At 42.9% G+C, this 23980-nt stretch overlaps 1 protein-coding gene across 2 annotated transcripts in view; it reads left to right on the top strand.

Moving 5' to 3' along the window:
* PCCA (propionyl-CoA carboxylase subunit alpha) overlaps positions 1-23980 on the top strand; it is a 388477-nt gene that overhangs the window by 186174 nt on the left and 178323 nt on the right. For both annotated transcript variants that reach the window (XM_074963058.1, XM_074963066.1), the window contains exon 17: positions 20350-20460. In XM_074963058.1, coding sequence (XP_074819159.1) covers positions 20350-20460 — 111 coding nt within the window. The remainder of the gene's footprint in view (positions 1-20349; positions 20461-23980) is intronic.

Below are 23980 nucleotides of genomic sequence, written 5' to 3' on the forward strand. Positions count from 1 at the left end.
ACCACCTCCCAGTAGTCATATTGGGACCCTTGGGTGACGCACCATCAACATGCGTCTTGATCTCTGAGTCTCACTCAAGAACCCTCGAGGCACACTCCCTTGGCCGCACCATCCAGGGCTTTTTGGAACTGCCTCAAGACTTAGAGGAACAGGAAACTGGTACCAAGGAGGAAGTGATACTGAGGACCATATCCTCCTCCTCCAGACGAAGCCATCATGCCTTCTACACCATCTTTGGTGGATGACTTTTGTCTCTTTCAGGAACTGGCAAAGAGGGTGGCAGACACTTTCCAGATTCAATTGGCAGAAGTGAGGAGTACCCACCATCAGCTCTTGATATCCTCCATTCATTGGCCTTCTCAACGATCATCCTCCTGATTAATGAGGCCACTCTAGACCTGGCAAAGACTGTCTGGCAAATTCCAGCATCAGTGGCTCTGACCTGCAAGCAGGCAGACAAAAAATACTATGTCCCCGCTAAGGAATCTGAATTCCTGTTCTCCCACCTAGCACCAAACTCCATCATGGTGGATGCTCTCAACTCTCACGGCTTCTCGCTCTGACAGGGATTGGAAGCACCTGGATCTGTTTGCGAGAAAAGTGTACTCCTCAGCCAGTCTACCATTTTGTATTGCCAGCTACCAGGCCCTCATGGCGAAATATGTTACATAAACTACTTAAAGCTGAATGACTTTATTGAAAAGATGCCAGAATCATGACTCATTCAAGGCCATTATCCAGGAGGGCAAATTAGTGGCAAAGACATTGCTGCAATCTGCCCTCAATGTGGCCGACATGGTGGCTACGTAATCTTCATGGATGTGGTGATGCAACGAGCGTTATGGCCTCATTTGTCAGGATTCCCGAAAGAGGTGCAGTCCACTGTTGAGGACCTTCCCTTTTAGGGCACGAAGCTCTTCTCCAAGAAGACTGGCACTTCCCTTCACACCCTGAAGTATTCCATGGCAACCCTCCAGTCACTGGGTATCTATATGCCAGGACAAAAGAGATTATTTCATCCCCAATTACAGCATAGACCACACGCATCTCATTACCAACCTCAGTGCCACTATGAGCAGCAAAGAAAGAAAGGGAAAATGCCCTAAATGAAAATAGTCTGGTTCCCAGTCTTCATCCTAACCCTCTACATCTAAACACCACTTTTGATGGGCAGGTTTTGAGGTGCCGTTAGATCACTCCCCAACTGACACACTGACCATCATTCCACACCCATTTGGTCACCAATTAGCAGTGTTCCACAGTGCCTGGGAATGCATAACATCGGATCGATGGGTCCTATAGATAATCTGAAGTAGGTACTCCATTCAGTTTACCTCCCTATCCCTTGCACAACACTATTCCCAATCCCTTTTCAGGGACTCTTCTCACGAGAGTTTGCTATGACACGAGGTAGAACCTCTAGTTAGGAGCTATATAACCAGTACTTCAACATCTCTGAGGCAAAGGTATTTCACAGTACCCAAAAGAAGGGAGGTTGGAGGCTCATGCTAGATCTCAGTGCTCTCAACAGGTTTGTCAAGGCTCAAAAATTCAAGATGGTCACCTTATTGACGATCGTTCCAGCACTGGAACAGGGAGACTGGTTTTCGGCTCTTGACCTCTAGGACACCTATTTTCACATCTTGGTCCTACTGATTCTCAGACGATTTCTCAGATTCACGACCACTACTAATGCACAGTGTTTCCCTTAGGGCTATAATCAACCCAGAGGGTATTGTCCAAGGTGCTCTCAGTGGTTGCTGCTCATTTACACTCTCAAAGGATAATGGTTTACCCATACTTGGATGATTGCCTTCTCAGAGCCCAATCTCTCTGGGAGTCTCACCAAGTCACTGATACGACAATACATTTATTTACAGAACTGGGTCTACAGATGAACACCCAGAAGTCAACCCTCACTCCAGTCCAATGCCTAGAATTCATAGGGGTCGACCTCAGTGCATTATAGGCCAAAGCCCTCTTACCTCAACACAAATTTCTGTCCTTAGGCCCACTCATACACACCATTCAAAGCAGCCCAGAAATACCAACGAGGCTTCGCATCCAACTCTTGGGATATACGGCAGTGGGCATGGCAGTGATACCTCATGCCAGGCTCCACATGCAATGCCTCCAAATGTGGTTTGGCTCGGTTTAAAAAATGAACAAGAACAGGTTGGATAAACTGCTGTCACTACCCATTAGGATCAAAAACTCCTTAAAAGGGTGGAAGGACCCAGCCAACGTTTGCAAAGGGACCTCTTCTCGCAAATATCACCGTCATTACTCCTCACCACTGACGCATCACTCATAGGGTGAGACACGCACATAACGGCCTCATGACAAAAGGCAAATCGTTGCCTGTGGGGAGATTCCCCCACATCAGTCTTTTTGAGCTAAAAGGTGACAGGAATGCCTGTGCCCATTTCCTCCTGCTCATCAGAGGATCACACACACAGATTCTGATAGACAACTTTGCCAGTATGTACTACACCAGTCAGCAGGGGGAGCCAGATCACCTTCCCTCTGTGCAGAAGCGATGAGATTATGGAATTGATGCATCTCCCACAATGTTATACTGTCTGCGGCGTATCTCCCAGGTACACAGCTCAATAGCAGACAGTCTCAGTAGCAAATTCCCACATGACCATGAGTGGAAGAGACACCTGTCCATATTTCACAACCTATTCAGATGATGGGGGACACAGTCTACAGATCTGTTCACCACTTACCTGAACAAGAAGTGTCCATACTATGGTTCCAGAGCAAGGATGGGACAACACTCCTTAAGCAATGCTCTCCTTCTCCACTGGGATGAGGACCTTCTCTACGCCTTCCCTCCATTTCCCCTACTGTCAAAGTTCCTGCTGAAAATAAAAAGGGATGGAGCTTGTGTCATTCTGATTATTCCTACTTGGCTGAGGACAGACCTGGTATCCTTATCTGTCACAGTTTGCGACGTGTCTGCTGATCTCTCTCTCAGCCGTTCTGCACCTGCTCTCATAGAACAAAGGACATACCCTATATCCCAACCTGGGGATTCTCTCCCTCAAGGCATGCCTCCTGTTTGGTTCCAACACCTAGAAGGCTCCTGTTCAAGAGAGGTATAAGAGGTTCTGTTACATAGTAGAAAGAACTCAACACGACGCACTTACCTGTAGAAATAGCCCAGGTTTCAGATTTGGTGCACGTCCCAACAAATCTCCCCAGCATCCTTGACTCTTCCACATATCCTAGACTATGCTTTAACCCATAAACGAGCTGGACTATCTCTAAGCTCTCTCAGGGTTTACCTAATCGGTATTACAGCCTTTCACCAACCTGTAGAAGGGTACTCAGTGCTGTCACACCCAACTACAAAAAGTTTCCTCAAGAGTATAGTAAAATTCTTCCCACAACCTCTACATCCTACCCCCATATTGAATCTTGTACTGAAAAGACTGACTAGACCCCTCCTTTAAACCCATGGCCACCTGTTCCTAATGTACCTATCCATGAAAATGGCCTTCCTGGTAGCCATTACCTCAGCCAACAGAATAGGAGAGAGTGCAGCTCTGATGGCATGTCTTCCCTATACTATATTTTTCCAGACAAGTTGACACTCAGACCACACCCAAAATTCATCCCTAAGGTAACCTCTCACTTTCACTTGAATCAGTTAATTTACCTTCCAGTCTTCTATCCCAAGCTTCACCAAGACAACAGGGAGGTTATATTGCATACTCTGGGTGTCAGGAGAGCCCTGGCCTTCTACCGGGACAGGAAAAAGGCCTTCAGGAAGTCCCCTAGGCTTTTCCTCTCTATGGTGGAAAGATCCAAGGGCTCAGCAGTATCAGCCCAAAGACTTTCCAAGTGAATCTCGATTTGTATCAGACATTGTTACCAAGTTTGTAAAGTGGCCACTCCAGATGCCATTTGTACACACTCCACAAGGTCAATCTCCTCATGCGTTGTCTTCCTTAAGGTTGTCCCTATCTCAAAGATCCATAGAGCAGCAATGTGGTTGTCAGCCCACGCTTTCACAGAACACTATGTGATCAGTAGGTAGTCTGCCTCCGATGTCATCTTCAGCTCCATGGTGCTGTCTTTTGTAACAGACCCACCTCTGAAGTCCTGATGCTTCAGAAGGGGTACTGCTCAGGAGTCACCTATAGTGGAGCACCCATAGGGACACTACTCAAAGAAGTTGTTACTCACCTGGTTCAGTAATGATGTTTCTTCGAGATGTGTGTCCCTATTGGTGCTCCACAACCCGCCCTCCTCCCCTCTACTTTGGAGTTCTTGTCAATGACTCTGGTGGAGAAGGAACTGAGGAGGGTTAGCCCAGGCACGCTGGCTAGCCTCATGGCGCAGCATGAGGAGAGACAGCACATGTGCAGGCCTAATGGACACTGCTAGTAAAGTTCTCCAATCAGCAGCTCAGGAACCAAGCACACCTACGCTGGCATACTCATAAGAGGGCACATCTCAAAGAACCATTGTTACTGCACAAGGTGAGTAATTCCTTACTTTACATAGTTAGGCTGAGATTTGGGAATTGGGCTTCCAGATTCCTTAGGGTCGCTTTGAACACCTCAGCATTAAATTTTATTCCAAACATCCAAGCTGCATAATTACTGTGCAGGCCGTTTTCAAGTTATGCTTTCAGATAGTTTCATGGCTTCGCTCCTTATACATCTAAGCGGTAGCTCTTGATCCGCCTTGAAATGTCTCCTGCTTCCTCAGTGTATATAGAACATATGTACTGGATTATTATTGTTAGGAACATTATTGAATGCTGACTTGTGCTCAGTGCCTGCATAGTACATGGAGTAAGACACCCCCTGTAACTAGCTGTGCAGAGAAGAATGCAGGTTGTGTCTTCACTGGAATCTGGTAAGCATTTGATCCACTTTCTGTTTCCCAAACTTGCCCCCACTTACTCCTATCTACAACCATACTCCACTTTGTGATGAACAGCTCCTCAACCCACAATATGTCTTTGTTGTCTCTTTATTTAGGGTTAAACTAGGCCTGGCTCTGAACAGATTTTCTTCTAAGGGGTACAGGAAACAGCAATGTGTCGTCTGCGAAGGGTGTACTACTAGCTAGTACTGCTGGCAGAGTTTCAGTCCCAAGAATGATTAAGTTTGGGCATGGAAAGAGTGTTCCCATGGTCCTTTCACACTCTGCGTGTCTGCTGGTGCCATCGTGGCTGCACGGAGGAGAATGCATGCCAGAGTTCTTTAGTGGCATAGCAGGTGTCATTATTCTTCCAGTTCCTGCTCCCAGTGCCCTTGGATGGATTATACTTCACACAGGCATAGGCCAGGATTTACAAAACAAGGTAACTAAAGTTAGACTCTTAAATAAGTGGCCTGGTTGGTTTAAAAGTGCTGAACCTGCAGAAGCTTCCATTGACTTCAGTGGGCACTTCTGAGGTCTGAGCATTTTTGAAAATCTGCCCGCTAACTCAGGTGCTTAAATATGGATTTAGGAACCTAAACTGAACATCTTGGCCATAATGTGTCTCTCTACCATTGATGTAGCATGGTACCTCTTACCCCAGCCCTTTTAGGAGTCTTAGTGGAGTTCTTAGATTATAATCTCTTTAGAGGAAAGTCCCTCTTCCTCTCTGCCTTGAGCAGATCTGAGCACATCATCTGTGCTCCACAAGTAAAGTAAAATGGTGAAATTGGAGGTGATCTATTTTTTGTCCCTTTAAAATAGGCTTCCTTCATTTGCATCTACATATTGTTTTAACTTCAGTGTAAACTGCTTGTTTGCTTTTTAAAGCAAATTTTATTTGCTTTCATTGAAATTTTGCATATTTTCAACAGTGAACTGCAATGTACAATACCTGAAATATCAGTTTCTTAGGGAGGAGGAAGGTTGAAAAAAAAACCACTTATAATATTTGTAACAGTATTACCTTTTGAGGCGTCAGTCAGTTTACAGTGCTATTTAATATGTAGTGGAAACGTACAACTACTGTACACTGAAACAAGAAATCCTAGAATTCACTAGCCAAGTATCAAGACTGAAAGTAAAACTCACTGAAGGGACTCACTGAAGTAATACTCAGTTCAATTATCGGAACACAAAACCTGTCCTCTATTTTCTACATTAGATATCTAAATTATTACTCTTGATAGGTCCATGCTCTTCCATTGACAAGTAATCTGCTTTTAGAATCTGGACTTATAGCCTTCTGAGTGACCAATGGTCTAACAGCAACACGTTTTTACCCACTGATCTTTCAGTACAGTCCACTGATGACAAGCTTCCTTGAGTTCAAACATAGATTTGTCTCGAGTTGATACAATTCTAATTTTATCCAGTGACTACTGAAGGAAAATTGAATGTCCTTCAATAGTAAGTCTGATTATTTACTTCTATGGGGGAATTTGGAGTTGGAGTGTCTCAACATTAGCTTCTATTATGTTTTTTTTAATATATGTTAATAGGTCAAGTTTGGAAAGGTGAACCAGTCTTGCAGCCCTTTTGTGTCTCTTGGATTTTTACCAAACTACCTCTTTAATTTCTGAATTCTCAAAGATGTAAGGGTGTTTTCTTTAAATAGCTGAAGCAAGCTATTAGTAAAAGAAATCCTCACGTACGTAATATTTACTATGTGTTTCTCAACCCCCCACCCACTAATGAGTCTATCTTTGAAGGTTTCAGAGTAGCAGCTGTGTTAGTCTGTATTCACAAAAAGAAAAGGAGTACTTGTGGCAGCTTAGAGACTAACAAATTTATTTGAGTGTAAGCTTTCGTGAGCTACAGCTCACTGTTCACTGAACAAAATATTTAAAACCTAGCATGATCTGGAAAGGTTTCTGTAGTGTATTTCTATCTCCAGGAATTGTGTTTAAAATGATTGTTTAATTAAAATGGACACCTTTATGTGGAAAAGTGAGATAATTGATTATTTCAGTAGTCAAGTAGGGGTCTGACTGGGTCAGTTCCTTGTAGTTTTTTTGTACTCCCTGTTTCATGGAAAGCAAGAAAGTAAAATTAACAATACCTCCAAAGCTCTGTCATTACTTCGCTGAAGAAATCATGTTATTTTTATTGTGCTGTGGAGGGAGTAGTGCAGCAGAGTATTCTGTGGAAAAGTGGGAAGAGCACACGTGGAAGGAAATAACAAAAGACTAAAAGCGGGCAAAAACATGGAGTGGAGGGAAAAGTAAGGCAGCCACTACGGAACAAGAGTGGAGGAGGAAATGAAACAAGAAGAGACAGACAGAGGAGACAGGATAGAGAGTGTTAGGATAAAAAGGCCGAGAGGAGTGACATTTCAAAAGAAAAATGGTTACAAAAAGACTGAACCAGGAGATGCTTATGATGAATGTGTGAGAGGAGAAGGAAGTGTACTGCATATATGCTACTGTATGTAAGAGGAGGACTCTTTGGGTATATATACTACTTCTGGGGGAATTCTGTGCCACTGCAGAAGGCAGAATTTTGCAGAATTCCCTGTTTGCCCCACAGAATTTCTGGCCCCCACTAAGGGCCACTGGACTCTGCAGAGCCCAGCTCGCAGTGAGCGGAGTGTCCAGCATGGCTGGGCTGGAGGCTGCACGCTCTTTGATCCTCATTCAAAGAGCGTGCAGGGGATGGGGTGGGAGAGGGCGGGAGAGACCCAGCCAGCTCTGGCAAAGGATGGGGAAGGGCAGGGCTGCACCACACCCTGTCCCCCGGCAGAGCAGTGAAGAAGCTGAGTGGAATAACGGCTCTGGGGGAGCTGGTGTTTGGGCTGGGGGCTGCCCTGCAGCTGGGCTCTGTGAGAAGGAGGGGGTTGGTGTCTGGGGGGGTGCTCTGTAGCTGGGCTGTAGTGTGTGTGTGTAGGCGGGGGGCTGGTGTCTGGGGGCTGCCCCGTGGCTAGGCTCTGTGGGGAGAGGGAGGCTGGTATCTGGGCCAGGGGGTGCCCCATATCTCGGCTCTGTGGGGAAGGGGGTGTGGGTGTCTGGGCTCTGGGTACTCCACAAAGCTCCCTCCAGCATTCCTCAGCTGGAACTGGGTTGTTGTAGAGATTTCTTTAACTTTCTATTCCTGGGGGAAACTTTTTTGCTGTTGTCTGTATTGTTGACATACTTGTTGACAGGTATTTTGAAATAAATTACCAAAAGAATTGAAACTGGAGTGATTATATTTTATTTCTACAAAATATGCAGAATTTTTGCAGAATTTTAAAATATTGTGCGCAGAATTTTTAATTTTTTGGTACAGAATTCCCCCAGGAGTAATATACCCTGCAGCTGGGTGTTTGCTTCCAACTGCAGGTAGACAAACATGTGCTGGCTCTGCTTGAGCTTGTGTGCTAAAAACAGCAGTGTAGCCAGAGTAGCATGGGCAGTAGATTGGGCTAGCACCGGATCCAGTGTTTTTTCTGGAATGAGCAAGACTGCCATCTTTGTCTCCGGACGAACGGGTAACCCTTATGTCTCCCTCTCACCCTGATGAATTCAGGCAGTTCCAGGATCATCTCTGTAGAGTTGCTGGTGAACTACAGATTCCTCTTGAAGAGGTTCGGGAATCCCAGCACAAACTCCTGGACATCCTCCTTCCATCTAGATCCAACAAAGTAGTGTTCCCCATTAATGAAGCTATAATGGAGCCAGCTAGACCTGTTTGGCACATCCCTGCGACTTGCGGTCCCACCTCCAAGAGGATGGAAAAACACGGTTATGTGCTAGCCACAGGGGCTGAATTCTTGTTTTCTCACCCCTATCCCAACTCTTTGGTGGTCCAAGCAGCTTTGAAAGGGCTCGTCAGCAACCGCTTCAGTCTACTCCTGCGGCAAAGAGGTAAGTACCTACACCTATGGGAGAATGGTCTTCTTGTCATCTAGTCTCCAGTTCAGGATAGCCAACTACCAGGCACTAATGGGCCAAGTATGACTTTCTGAACTATTCCAAGTTTTATTTCCAGCGGAGTTCACTGACAGCCTTCCACAAGAGGACAGAGTTAGTTTCCAGTTCATATGACTGTCTTCTACGTCAACAAGCACAGAAGAGTAAGATTAATCTCCCTGCGTGTAGAAGCAGTCAGCTTGTGGAGCTGGTGTGTCCAAAACCAAATCACCTTATCAGCAGCGTACCTTCCTGGAAAACACATACTTTCTAATAGTAGGAAGGATTCCGTTAGACAGTGTTACCTGGGTAGGTGGAGACCCGCCCTCCTACCCTCTTAGTGAAGTTGCCGGAAGAAGGAATCGAGGGGGCACGGGGTCGGCAGGGCCTGGCGTTGTTATCACGTGGCACCAGAAGACACTAGAGCTAAACCAATGGACACCACTAGGGGAAAAATTTCCAGTGACTATGCTTGGGCCATGCATACATGTACACTGGAATGGAAATGTAAAACACATCTCAAAGAACAACAGTTACAGAAGGTTAGTAACTGCTTTCTTCACTTGAACCAATTGATCCACTTACCTGTGTTCTTCTGTAAACTGCACACTTTCTCTGAGGAACAGAGACTCCACGCTCTTGATGTCCAGTGGGCTGTGGCCTTTTACCAACACAGAACAAGACTAATCAGGAAGTCCCCAAGACTGTTCATCACTATAACAGAAAAAATCAATGGACAAGCGATCTCCACCCAGAGGATCTCGAAATGGATCTCTTTTTATGCATTTTATTCTATCAATTATCGAACTTGCCCTTGCCACGGGGTAAATGCTCATTCCGTGAGAGCACAAGCAGTGACTGTGGCATTTCTTCAGGAGGTATCCCTCCTTGATATCTGCAAAGTAGCCATGTGGGGTCCATTCACATCTTTGCAAGACTGTGCCCTAGTCCAAGACTTCTCTGCTAATACCTCCTTTGGAATGACTATACTTTGCTCAGCCCTGCCATCTACATCCTCCTCCTACTTAAGTACTGTTTGTTAATCCCCCACAGTGGGATGCAATAGGGACCATCACTCAAAGAAGAAGAGGAGGTTACTTACCTATAACTGGAGATTCCTTGAGATGTGTGGTCCCTGTCTGTATTTCCATCCTTGTCTTCCTTCCCTTCTGCTTTGGATCTCCTCAGATTTGTGGTGGAGAAGGAACTGGAGAGGCAGGCAGTCCAGTCTTCCCTTTATGCCCTTGGTTGGAGGCATGATGTGAGTCAGAGCGCATGCATGTGTGGACCAATGGACACTACTTTCAAGTTCTCCGGCTCCAGGTGCATGGTGCAAATGTGTAAAACCCCAGTTACAGGTGAAATACAGATAGGGACCATGCATCTCAAAGAACTTCCAATTACAGGTAAGTAACTTCCTCTTGCCCAGGGTGATATGATTTTTGGTTTTTTTTAATCATTTTTCTGTGTGAGTTCATTCAAGAGCACAGTGATTATCTGGTTTCACCTACATAGTTTTTATTGGGGCATTTGGTGCACTGTATGAGGAACGCCACATGTTGTGGTAGGCATGTGTCGGACCCATGGAACTTGAAAGGTGTGTTGTGGGGTGTATTCATCATTGTAGCAGTGGAGCTATTTCTGCAGGCTTTGCATCTGTTGTTATGGCAGTGTCTGGTGCTGTTTTGAGTTTGAGAGTCCTAGTCTGTGGGGAGCTTGCTTCTGATGATGAGTTTTGCAAGGTTGGGGGGTGGTTTGGAGGCCAGAAGAGGGGGTTCAGGAAAGATTTCTTTAAGGATGCGGTCTCCATCAAGTATGGATTGTAATGTGAGGGAGATGCCCATACCTGAGCCAGTTTTCTTTGGAGACAAATCTGAGGAACTACAACAGATTGAGGTGTTAATATGAGATGTTGGAACAGATTAATAAATTAAACAGTAAAAAGTCAACAGGACCAGATGGTATTCTCCAAGAGTTCTGAAGAAACTCAAATACAAAGTTGCAGAATTACAAACTGAGAGAGGTTACATATCGATTAAATCAGCCTCTGTAGCAGATGACAGGCAGATACCTAATGTGATGCCGATTTTAAAAACAGGCTCTAGAGGCAATCCTTGCAATTACTAGCCAGTGAGCCTATCTTCAATACCAGGCAAATTAGTTGAAACTATAGTAAAGAACAGACTTATCAGACACATAGGTGAATTCAGTATGTTGGGGAAGGGTCAGCATGGTGTCTGTAAAGGGAAATCATGCCTCACCAATCTATTAGACTTCTTTAAGAATGTCAGCAAACATGTGGATGGGATGATCCAGTGGATACAGAGTACTTGGATTTTCAGAAAGCCTTTCACACACTAAAAGCTCTTAAGCAAAGTAGGCAGTCATAGGAAAAGAGGGAAAGTCCTCTCATGCATCAGTAACTGTTTAAAAGACAGGAAACAAAGGGTAGGAATAAATGATCAGTTTTCACAGTGGAGAGAGGTAAAAAGTGAGGTTCCTCAGGGATCTGTACTGGGACTAGTGCTGTTCAACATATTTGTAAATGATCTGGAAAAAGGGCTAAACACTGAGGTGATGAAGTTTGCAGATAATACAACATTACTCAAGATAGTTAAGTCCAAAGCTGACTGCGAAGAATTAAAGGGATCTTCGTGAACTTGGTGACTGGGCAAGTAAATGGGAGATGAAATTCAATGTTAATAAATGCAAAATAATGCACATTGGGAAACATAATCCAACTAAACATACAAAATGATGGGGTTTAAATTAGCTTTTGCAGCTCAAAAAAGAGATCTTGATAATGTGCAGCAGCAGGGGAAAAAAAGCTGCTAATGTTAGGAACCATTAGGAAAGGGATAGAAAATAAGACGGAAAATATCATAATTCCACCATATAAAACCGTGGTAGGCCTACATCTTGAATGCTGCGTGAACTTCTGGTTAACCCATCTCAAAAAAGATGGAATTTGGAAAAGTACAGAGAAGGGCAACAAAAATGATTAGGGTATGGAACAGCTTCCACCTGAGGAAAGATTTAGAAGATGGGGAATGCTCAGCTTAGAAAAGAGACCGCTAAGTATGTATATATTAGAGGTCTGTGAAATCATGAATGGTGTGGAGAAAGAGAATAAGAAAGTGTTGTTTACCCTTTCACATAACAAAAGAACCAGGAGTCACCCAATGAAAACTGGCAACAAGTTTAAAACAAACATAAGGAATACTTCACACAACTCACATTCCGCTTGTGTAACTCATTGCCAGGGGATGTTATGAAGGCAAAAAAGTATAACTGTATTCAAAAAAGGATTAGATAAATTCATGGAGGATAGGTACATCAATGGCAGTTAACCAAAATGGTCAGAGATGCAGCCCCGTGCTCTGGGTGTCTCCAGAAAACTCCAACTGCCAGAAGCTTGGACTGGACGTATCTGGCACTGGCCACTGTCAGAAGACAGGATAGTGGGCTAGGTAGACCATTGGTCTGACCCAGTATCACCATTCTTAGGTTCTTATTATTTAATGTTACCCTGTATGGGTTCCAGTGTGGGGTGGTAGGTGACAACTGGGGGTGTGCAGTTGGAGGTTTTTTTTTCTGTATTGAAGCAGAATGAATTCGGAGAATAACGAGTGAACACTCTTCACAAAGCAGTCCCTCCACATCTGATCTCTTAGTTTTCATCCTCAAAGGAAACTTACAGAACATCTTCAAAAGACAAGCCTGGGAACTTAAATTCATAACTTTGCTGGACACTGAAAATCATGGTTTTAATAAAGACACTGGATTAATGGTTTATTACAACAACCTGTAACTCACTAACCCCCCCCTTTTTTTTTTGTCCTCTGACTGCAGAGATGTGAATGGGCCACTTCACCTTGAATGGTCTCATAGAATGTGTGTTAACTACTTACGATAAATAATTTGTTTTACCTGGTATTTAGCTGTGACGCTCTGAGGGCTTGTCTGCACTGCTGTAGCGCTTCAGTGAAGACACTATCTGTACCAATGGGAGAGGTCCTCCCATCAGCATAGGAAATCCACCTTCCTGAGAGATGGTGGCTAGGTCGATGGTAGAATTTTGGCGATTAGGTCAGTTTAACTGCATTGCTCAAGGATGGGGATTTTTCACACTCCTGAGCAACATAGTTATACCAACCCAATTTCCTAGTGTACACCAGGCTTGAGTACCTTTTCCAGAACCGAAGAAGAGATCTGTGTAGCTTGAAAGCTTTTTTTCACCAACAATAGTTAGTCTAATAAAAGATATTACCTCATCCACCTTGTCTCTCTAATATCCTAGGATCAATACAGCTACAACAACACCACAGACAACAATGGACGATACAGAATTTTGCTGTCTGAAATGGAAACTGCACACCATGAAGAAAAAGGAAGTAAAACTAAACAGCGACATCTACTTTGTTAGAAAATGCAAGAAAGAAAACATCATCCTAGAGGACTCACCATCTGTAACCCTCTGACTACTACATACAATTCCAAGTATGCTGAACAGCTCTGCAGACGGACTTTAGAAAAATTGAGTAACCATCTACTGCACCTCATATACTGCAGAAGGGACCACCTCAAACAAGAAATCATCACATAATTCTGCTCCAGGATAAACCATTGCATCCGGACCCTACACAACAACCCAACCTCGTCTATTTATCAAGATGACCCCTAACTGGAGCAGAATTATCTGTTCTCTCCAAGGGACTGAACTTCTGCCCCATCAGAGAACCTGATTCCATACTAACTTGTGGAGAACTGGAAGAATTCTTTCACCGACTCCGCCTCAAAGAATTCTTTCACAATGATGATACCAGCCACACTACCACCTCCCCACCAACTTTTTTTTCATAAGAAAAAAGAATCATATGACTGGACAGCTAGTGGATGACACCACGCACTTGATCATTACTTTGAGTGCTTCAGGAAAAAAAAAAGATTGTGAAATCTTTAACAAACATCACATCCACCACAATCTCTCTGCGGCTGAGACAACAGCTATATCGTCCCTGAAATCTAACTACCAGAGAGTGATCAAACCAGAAGACAAAAGGGATGCCATCATAGTTCTCAACAGTGATGACTACACGTCAAGCCAACTGCTAACTCTTCGACACCACCCACCAGAAAGAACTCAAAGAAAACCCACACCACAGTTCACCCTGGAATTTAAGGATATCATCAAATCCTTCCCCAAGCAACTCCAAGAGAAACTCTACAACATCATGCCCCCTCTGCCCCCAAAACCTTCTGCAGGCTTCCCAAGATACACAAACAAGGCAGATCCAGGATATCTGACCATGGCACTCTTACTGAAGAAATAGCAGAACTCACAGAAACCATCATCAAGCCACTCACCACACAGAGGGTCAGCTTCCCTCAGGACACAGCAGTCTTTCTCCACAAACTCTGCAACCTTAACAGTCTCCCTCAGAACACATCACGGCAACCATGGATTTCGCCTCCTTATACACAAATATCCCTCACAATGACGGCATTGCAGCCATATCTACAAGTGAATGGACAACACTCGGATATCCACCTCAAACACATTTGCCAAACTTATACATTCCATCTCCACCCATAACAGTTTTACGTTCAACAACACACTTTGTCCAAACCATGAGAACAGCTAGGAGTACTAGGAATCCTCCCCAGTATGCCAACCGCTTCATGGCCATCTTGACGGAGAATTTCTGGACAAATGCACCACGAAACCAAAGATATATCTGAGATACATTGATATTTTCAACCTCTTGACAATGACCTAAACTGAATCATAGACTTCTACCACATCTTGAACAGCTATCACCCATCCATCAAACTCTCTCTAGAACACTGCCATACCAGCATCAACTCCCTGGACACCACAGTCAGAACCCTACAGACAACAATGTTCAAGAAACCTGTAGATAATCACATTTTCCTTCAAAGATCCAGTAACCACCCAGACACACCAAGGAATCTGTTATCTACAACCAAGTCCTCAGATACCACAGAATATACTGTAAGGACGACACATCTTAACAGATTTAAAACTGCCTTCACCAGACAAGGACATTCCACCAGAGAAGCAGATCGCATCATGCAACGGGCCACCTAAATTCCCTGTGAGAACCTATTTCAAAAAAGAAACTAATCTACTTTGCATCGCACACCCCTAGTTGTCACCTACCACCCCACACTGGAATCCATATGGGGTATCATTAAACAATTACAACCCATAGGTGATGGGGTCAACATCTGGAAAGATTTCTTTCCAAACACTCTCTTTTGGCCTTCAGACAACCCCGCAGCAACCACTCCAAGTGCGTCATCAGAAGGACATTCCCCATAGACCAGGACCACCAACCCAAAGCAGCACCAGGCCCTGCTATAACAACAGATGTAAAACCTGCAGACATCTCGACTGCTCCAGTGATCATTGTCTGAAATTGTAACTCAATGTAGTACTTGAATTTATTTAGTTAGTTAGTTTTTGAAGTCCTAATGAAATGAAATGGAATACCTACGGAAGGTAATGACTTGTAAAGTACAGTACTAGAGTATTTTTTTCAGACTAGCATTGCTAAATTATCAGTCAATTCAAATTCTGCATAAAATGAATGTTTGTTTTAGCAATCAATAAGTATGCAAATAAAGTTCTTTCCGTTCCACTTAACACAATTAAAATTCTCAGCAAGTTAAATATATTGAATTGTTCATCTGCGGAGAGGCATGTAGGGCTCCAATTAAGTTTACATGGATAAATGCAGATTTGTGTTTGTGAATGTCAAGCTGACAGAAGCTTACTACTGTAAAAGGGCTAATCAACACTGAATATGTTTAGTGTCAGTAAATATTTATTGTGCAAATGTTGCTCATGGAACGCTAAGGCACAAAAACCAAGTTTATTTTGCTTTTTAGTGACTAAATACTGTAATTTGTATATCATCCCATCCACATCCCTTCTGTATAATTTTGCTTTGTACAAAATTATTTTTATCACTTCATCACTTTGGTGATGGTATTGGAAAAGGACGACACATGAGCTTGGCTGTAGTTTTTTTTTTTTTAAACTTAATTAAAAAAGGGGTGAATTTACTGATATTTGTGGTTTTGTTCCACGAGCATATTCCAGATAGCATGGAGTTGGACCAGGTACAGTGCAGATAGGCAGGCAGTATGCATCATCATATAACTCTGACAGTGGATTTTTGGGCCTTCTGTTCCTAAACCAGGATACCAAGATTACTAATCAAACTGTGCCAGATTATTTTGGTTTTTAATGTGCACAGGTGTTCACTAGGAAGTTGGTTCAGATCACAAAATTAATTGGACTCAAGAGATGTTATATATAGTGTTAGGTCTCCTTAAATTAAAAGCTAGGGCATTGACCCAAAGAATCCTCATGCTTTTGTGAGGCTGCTGTTGAGGAATATTGTCTCAAAATTAATAGATAGATAATAGATAAAGAATTAAAAGTACATCTTAAGCAGATCTTTTGTTTCATTAATACTTTACAGTGGACAATATGATAGAAAGAAGGAAAAAGAAATAAGAAAAATCTTCCTGTTGGCAACTGCTACTAAATTCTACTGTGTTTTGCCTCACAGTGCATGTCTACACTTCACTAAAACACCCACAGTTGGCCCAGGTCAGCTGACTTGGGCTCATGGGACTCAGGTTGCAGAGCTATAAAATTGCAGTATAGTTGCCAGGGCTGGAGCCTGGGCTCTGAGACCCCACAAGGGGGAGTGTCCCAGAGCCTCAGCTCCAGTCTGAACCCAAATGTCTACACTGCAGTTTTATAGCCCTGCAGCCCACACCTTGCAAGACTGAGTCAGCTGACATGACCCAGCCACGGGTGTTTTTTGCAGTGTAGACAAGAGGTCAGGGAGGGGAACAACAAAGCTGTGATTGTGATCCTTATTTATACTGGCAACCCTCTTAACAATGTGAATGAGAGGTAGAGAAATAAAAGGTTGTTTCATGAAGGAAACAAAATGAAACTGAATTTTAGTGATTTTTATCTCATGGTTTTCTGGATTACAAAATGTGATTTTATTTTATTTTATTTTTAAGTCCAAGGCTGATGGCAGGATTAGTCAATTGCAGAATGGCTATAATATAGTTCAGTTTAGTTTCTAACTTTGCATGAAATAAGCCGTGCCTGTTGGCCTCTGTTTGATCCTGTGAGAGTGGGGGCTAATGTCTGGCCAGTGTTTGGGAAGCAGCAGGTAGTCAGGAGCAAGCTGTTCTAGGGGTCCATGTTTTTGTAGCATGGCAGTTATTCACACACAGATGGAGACCTTATGAACTTTGACAGAGGTCATGCTAAATTGCAAATCTAAAACTTCTAGACTTCTGAAGACTTAGGGTGGCACATTATTATTTTTTCAGTCTGTGATTAGGAACATCATTGAAGCTGTAAACTCACTTTTAAGGAGTAGATCAACCATCCATCCATTGTTTAAACAAGTGATCTTGGGAACAGATACAGTCTTTCATGGTACTTTGAAAGGAAACTATGGCATATTAAAATGCTAATTTACATATGTAGAACACACTTCTTATATTGCTTCTGAAACACCTAGGCTTGCCGGCTTTTATTGAACTTGTAGAAGGACTTTTAGAGCTTAAAGCACTGCAGAAGCCTCTGATTTTTTTTTTCCTGTTACACATGGTTTGGAATGAATTAAGATATTCATGGTGGTTTTTGATTTCAGGTCTTTTGGGGCAATCAATTGAGACACCAAGATCTCTGTCATCTGTCATCAGCCATCGTCTCAACAGGGATCTTATAGCGGTTTAGGAAAGAAAAACATGAGATGATATGGTTTCACATTGTAACATATTACCTTTTGCATTCAATCAAAGTCAGAGAACACTGAAGGGCTACTCTGTTGTGTTTTAAATTACAATTCTAAAGCTGCTCTTGAAAATCTGTCATATTTTAATTTACCACAGTTTCTAGTTAAGTGGGAAAATTAGGGGAAAAGTCAATAGTTAGTCTTATGCTTGGATAGCTCTGCTCTGTAGTATCCAAAATATAGATTATATTTGTTCCCAAGTTACATTCATTTATCTTCTGCCACAGTTCTATGTTTTTACTAAATTGTTTGTTGGAGGTATAAAGAATGGAATGTTATATGTTTGTAAACATCCAAGGAGCTTGGATGACCTAATCACCCAGGTGGCTTAGAAACTCATCTTCTTTTAATCACATGGTCAAATTCTCAGAATTGAACTAGATGTATGGTGCTGGTTAATGGCTCATGAACTAGTCTTTAGAGCTACAACATTGTTTCATAAGGCCGAAGTCAGATTCCATGTGTTGAAAGTGTTTTCAGTATCGGCCACACAGAGAGCTAGAAAATTCACACCGGCAGAAGACTGTAGGGGGAAAATGTTTTTTAAAAGTGTGCGAACTGGGTTATGCATAAGATAACAAGAATGTTATTCATGTTTCTAAAGCTGGAGAAGGAAAAAAAGGGGGGGGGGAGTGCATTTAAAAAAACATTCACTGTATTGCTGAGGTGGTATCTCCATTTCAGAAAAAAGAGAATGTAAATAATTCATTAGATCTGCAGTTGTGAAGTTTGACTATATTTATCTATTCTGGTGCAAATAGTACAGCAATTTCATATTTTATTTTTAATTATGGTTATCAGAAAGACCAGTTAAGCAGTCTTCAAGGTTGATGTGCAGTTTCTACTGATCCCTGAAAATGTACCTGTGAAGTGACAATCTCTAAAATACAAAGCTAGGAAGCTTTCCTCTGAATGTTAGAACTCTTAATGAAAGTGCTCACCCCAGTTAATATTATATGGGTTATGCTCTTCATATAATTACATAACTCTAATAACGGTATTAACTTCCAAGAAATGCCGTTGTTTACTGTGGGACACTGTTCTCTAGCCAGGTCTTTGTTATGCTCATGATGGCTCTTGGAAACCTTTTGCTAAAAGTCCTTCCCTAAATTTAAAGAAAGAGTAAGGATAGTGATCTTTGATGGAGATTACTTACTCTCTGGATACACCTAAATTATCCTTTCCAGAGATGGCTCTCAGAAGAGAAAACTTTTTAACTTTAGAAATGGCTGAATTGCATCAATAGCAGATATAAGCAGTTTCACCAGAAAGGATGCTTTATTCTTGCTACCTCCATCCACCACTACAAAGTCGTCACCTTCCACAAACATTTCAATGAAATTACATAGACTTAACAGTGTGTTGTGCTATTTATATAGTCAATATAGTTTCGTGAAAGAAATTGTAAATATTTCTGGCAAAGTGGAGTTGCATGTAAGTTTGTTTTCCTAGAGGTTGTGGACATGAGATTTTTGCTTAAATGAGAAAATAAATGATTAGTTTACTCAGTCTTTCACTCTGTCTCTCTGTGGTAGATACTCCTCCAGTACATGGGGTTTATTGCAGAATGTTTTTGAGGGAGCACTGTATTAAAATGCAACTTGCATGCTTTTGAGCTATATTGTTGTGGGAGACTGTCAGAAGCAACAGAGAGCAGGGTTGTTTGGAGGGTTTTTAGTGGGGAATGTAGGAGTTCAATTCACCCACGGATCCTGGCCTTCTCTGTCTCCTAGCAGTCAAAAGCTCCACTTCTTTGCTGGCACAAGGTCCCCCAAAAGCAGTAAAGTGGAGAAAAAAGACAAAAAGAAGAAAAGGTGGGAGAAGAAAGAGACAGAAAAGGATAAGCAGAAGGGAAAATGCAAAAACCAAGAACCAATATTTTACCTTTTGTGGCCATTATTGCCATGTAATGCAGATGGGGAGAGGCACAGGGGAGTGGAAAATCTTGATTAGAGATTTGGCTGGACAAGGTTGAGTAAGAGGATATGAAGATTGTATTCTAGAGAGGATGGTGTGCAAGTATGAAGAAAGCACAGATAACTCTCAATTTTTTGTAAGATCTATAGATAACCTTCATGAATTATAAATGACAGAATGTTATAAAATCTTATATAAATGCTTCAAACTCAATTGAGAGACAAGCAAGGTGAGGTAAAATCTTTTAATGAACCGGTGTTTTCATTGCTATGTACATAACTTTCCCAACAGGATGTCTCTAAAAGAATGTCAAGGTGGGTGTGGTTAATGGGAAATGCTGAGCTTGTGGGTATGGCACTGATACTCTGATGGGACTTCACTGAGCTCTCTTTAGGTCCTGCCTATATCTGCTTGGACTAAAGCAAAAACCTTATGGTCACTTTTTGCCCTTATTGACTTCATTAGGTTTTGGATCAGAGTCTGTCAGGAGAGGTGAGAATTGCAAAGATTTATGTCTTAATTAAACTGAATCGTCCAGAAATAGCCAGTGTCTGAGTGCTAGGTGGACCACCCTCCCCCCAAAAAGATTCTGTCAGTGCCATGGTTGCCAAATTAGTTGACTGGAATTCAGTCTGAGGGGAAAAAGCAGCCCCCTGAATCTGTTTTGTTTTCTTTGTTTCTCGGTATTGCTTGTGATTAACACATTCATCTGATTTGACTCAATGTTTTATTTATAGGTGTGACTCACAATATAGCTTTACTGCGAGAAGTGATAATCCATCCACGCTTTGTTCAGGGAGATGTCAGCACTAAATTTCTTCCTGATGTGTATCCTGATGGCTTTAAAGGTTTGTTCTCCCTTAAAATATTTTTGTGTGTGAAAGAGTATCTTCATTATTACAATTTCTGTTTACTTCTAGAGTGGATTGTTCTCTAATCAGGTTTTCAATTTTTAAAAGAGATCATTACAAAATGTTTTGGAATTTTTAATAGGTTGCAAAACTGGAGTTATTTTTCTTGAACTTCAGAAAGACATCTTTGGCTACAAATTGAAAATAAAAAAAAGTCAATAGGCAGGAAATACATATATTTCACATAATCTGATACAGAAAATGCAGTAATAAACATCCTGCTGAATATGGGCATAATCACAGGAGGTGCTTAGTACTCATAACTCCTATTGACATATGGGTGGTCAGTGGGAGTCTGAGGGCTCTAACGCCTTGCAACAGACACCATATCAGATTGGGCCCTGTGATACCATGGAAAATACACACTCATTTATCATTGTTAATATTAAATTGATAAGTAATATACATTAGGGGAAATATTTTCTTTGTATTTATATAATCTGTTGCAAATGTAGTTGTTTTATTGAGAAATTAAACCTGTCAGGCACTTTGTTGGGTTTTTTCCCACAAGTTCTTATCTTTGGGACCCTTTGTCCTAGCTGTCTAATTTAGTGATTATGCACATATACGTTCCATAGCAGATGGATCTAGACTCCCTCAGAACAGACCAAGACCAGTAAGGCCTGTAACAAAGAGGAAGCAATTTAGATCTCACCTGTACTATAGATCCTCTTTCCAGTAGTGATCACAAGACTTTACCAAAAGAAGGTCTAGACCTCCCTGAAGTGGCCAGTTGGCTTTGTCCACAGGCCCTTCTCACAGACAAGTTCAACCTCCAAGCAGTCATGTTGAGTGATAGAGGACAGCACGCCTATTCCTATCCATTGGAAGATGCCTGTCTCTCTTTCTCTGTGTTTGAAAAGAGATCATGTCAGACAAGTAAGTGCTCAGCACTGAAGGAGGGATATGTTATCCAGTTCATCTCTCTTTTCTGAGTCTTCTTCCCCCCCCCCCCCACACACACACCCCAGTCCCTTTTCAGGGACCCTTCTCATGAGACCGTTTTGTTTCAAGAAATAGTCTCTTCTGGAATTGGAAGCGACAGAGGGAGGTCCCTTACTAACACAGAGGGAAAGTTATCTGTTCATGGTATTTCCTGGTCTCAAAGTTTTCTGGTGTCCTTCATCCCATTCTATATCTAAGAAAGCTGAACTGCATCATCAAGAAAGCAAAGTTCAGGATGGTCCCCCTCGCTTCTTCCTTGGGGATTAGAGATTGGCATGGTGCCTTAGATTTACAGGATGCTTACATGTGGCAAAACCTCTCGGCTACAAGAAATTATTTTGATTCATAGCAAGCAACAGCCGTTATTGGCATATGGTGCTCCCTTTTGGGCTTTCGTCAGCTCCGAGGGTCTTCACCAAGTGCATCTCAGTGGTGGCAGCCCACATATAATATTTAGGCATTCTGATATTTCCTTATCTGAATGATTGGCTAGTTTACAGTACATCAGGTAACCTCCAAATCCAAAACAGCATGAGTGTCATCAGGCAGCTGTTCTCTCATCTGACCCTGCAACTAAAGTTGGACAGATCAAAGTTATAACCAACACTACACAAAATCTTTATCAATGCAGACGTCAATGCCATGACTGCCATGGCTTACCTTCCGATGGAAAGATTTCATCCTGTAGCCTTCATTCCAAAAGTCTCAAGTGCAACTCAGTGAGAACAGTGCATGCCTGCCTACATCTCCTGGGCCACGTGGCCTTTTGCATGTACGTAACTCTTCTTCATGCCAGACTTCACAATCACTGTCTGCCGGCCTGGCTCCATTCAATATATTGTGTTACTATGCCTCCTCTATACATGCAGACTCCATGATTGCTCCAGTCTCTGGACTGGTGGTTGGATCTGTGCAATGTGTGCAGAGGGGTTCCCTTTCTGTCCCCAGTTTTGAATATGACCCTGGTAACAGATGTCTACCAAGGGTTGGGGACCCACCTCAGTCAACTTCAGGCACAAGGTCTTTGGTCACCCCAGGAGTTCTCTCCACATAAATTTCTGGAGTGCAGAGCTATTTGTTGGGCTTGCAAGATGTTTATGTCTGCTATCAAGAACCATGTGATACAAGTTCTTACAGAGACCACCAGTGCCATGTTTTATCTGAACAGGCAGAGAGGTACAAGATCATCTCAGCTATTCAAGGAAGTCATCCACTTGTGGAAGTATGTATAAGAAACAATGTCTTCCTCAAGGAATTCCACATTCCAGGAGTGAGGAACACAATGTCCTGGCATAGACAATCCAGGAAGTTTTTGGAAAGCGTAGGGGACAATTTCCTGGCGCAAGTGCTAGGGGAGCCAACTAGGGGGGGGCGCTTTTCTTGACCTGCTGCTCACAAACCGGGTAGAATTAGTGGGGGAAGCAAAAGTGGATGGGAATCTGGGAGGCAGTGACCATGAGTTGGTTGAGTTCAGGATCCTGACGCAGGGAAGAAAGGTAAGCAGCAGGATACGGACCCTGGACTTCAGGAAAGCAGACTTCGACTCCCTCAGGGAACAGATGGCCAGGATCCCCTGGGGGACTAACATGAAGGGGAAGGGAGTCCAGGAGAGCTGGCTGTATTTCAAGGAATCCCTGTTGAGGTTACAGGGACAAACCATCCCGATGAGTCGAAAGAATAGTAAACATGGCAAGCGACCAGCTTGGCTTAATGGTGAAATCCTAGCGGATCTTAAACATAAAAAAGAAGCTTACAAGAAGTGGAAGGTTGGACATATGACCAGGGAAGAGTATAAAAATATTGCTCGGGCATGTAGGAAAGATATAAGGAGGGCCAAATCGCACCTGGAGCTGCAGCTAGCAAGAGATGTCAAGAGTAACAAGAAGGGTTTCTTCAGGTATGCTGGCAACAAGAAGAAAGCCAAGGAAAGTGTGGGCCCCTTACTGAATGAGGGAGGCAACCTAGTGACAGAGGATGTGGAAAAAGCTAATGTACTCAATGCTTTTTTTGCCTCTGTTTTCACTAACAAGGTCAGCTCCCAGACTGCTGCGCTGGGCATCACAGAATGGGGAAGAGATGGCCAGCCCTCTGTGGAGATAGAGGTGGTTAGGGACTATTTAGAAAAGCTGGACGTGCACAAGTCCATGGGGCCGGACGAGTTACATCCGAGAGTGCTGAAGGAATTGGCGGCTGTGATTGCAGAGCCCTTGGCCATTATCTTTGAAAACTCGTGGCGAACGGGGGAAGTCCCGGATGACTGGAAAAAGGCTAATGTAGTGCCAATCTTTAAAAACGGGAAGAAGGAGGATCCTGGGAACTACAGGCCAGTCAGCCTCACCTCAGTCCCTGGAAAAATCATGGAGCAGGTCATCAAGGAATCAATCCTGAAGCACTTACATGAGAGGAAAGTGATCAGGAACAGTCAGCATGGATTCACCAAGGGAAGGTCATGCCTGACTAATCTAATCGCCTTTTATGATGAGATTACTGGTTCTGTGGATGAAGGGAAAGC

Source organism: Natator depressus, chromosome 1 (assembly GCF_965152275.1).
Source record: "Natator depressus isolate rNatDep1 chromosome 1, rNatDep2.hap1, whole genome shotgun sequence".
NCBI lineage: Eukaryota > Metazoa > Chordata > Testudines > Cheloniidae > Natator > Natator depressus.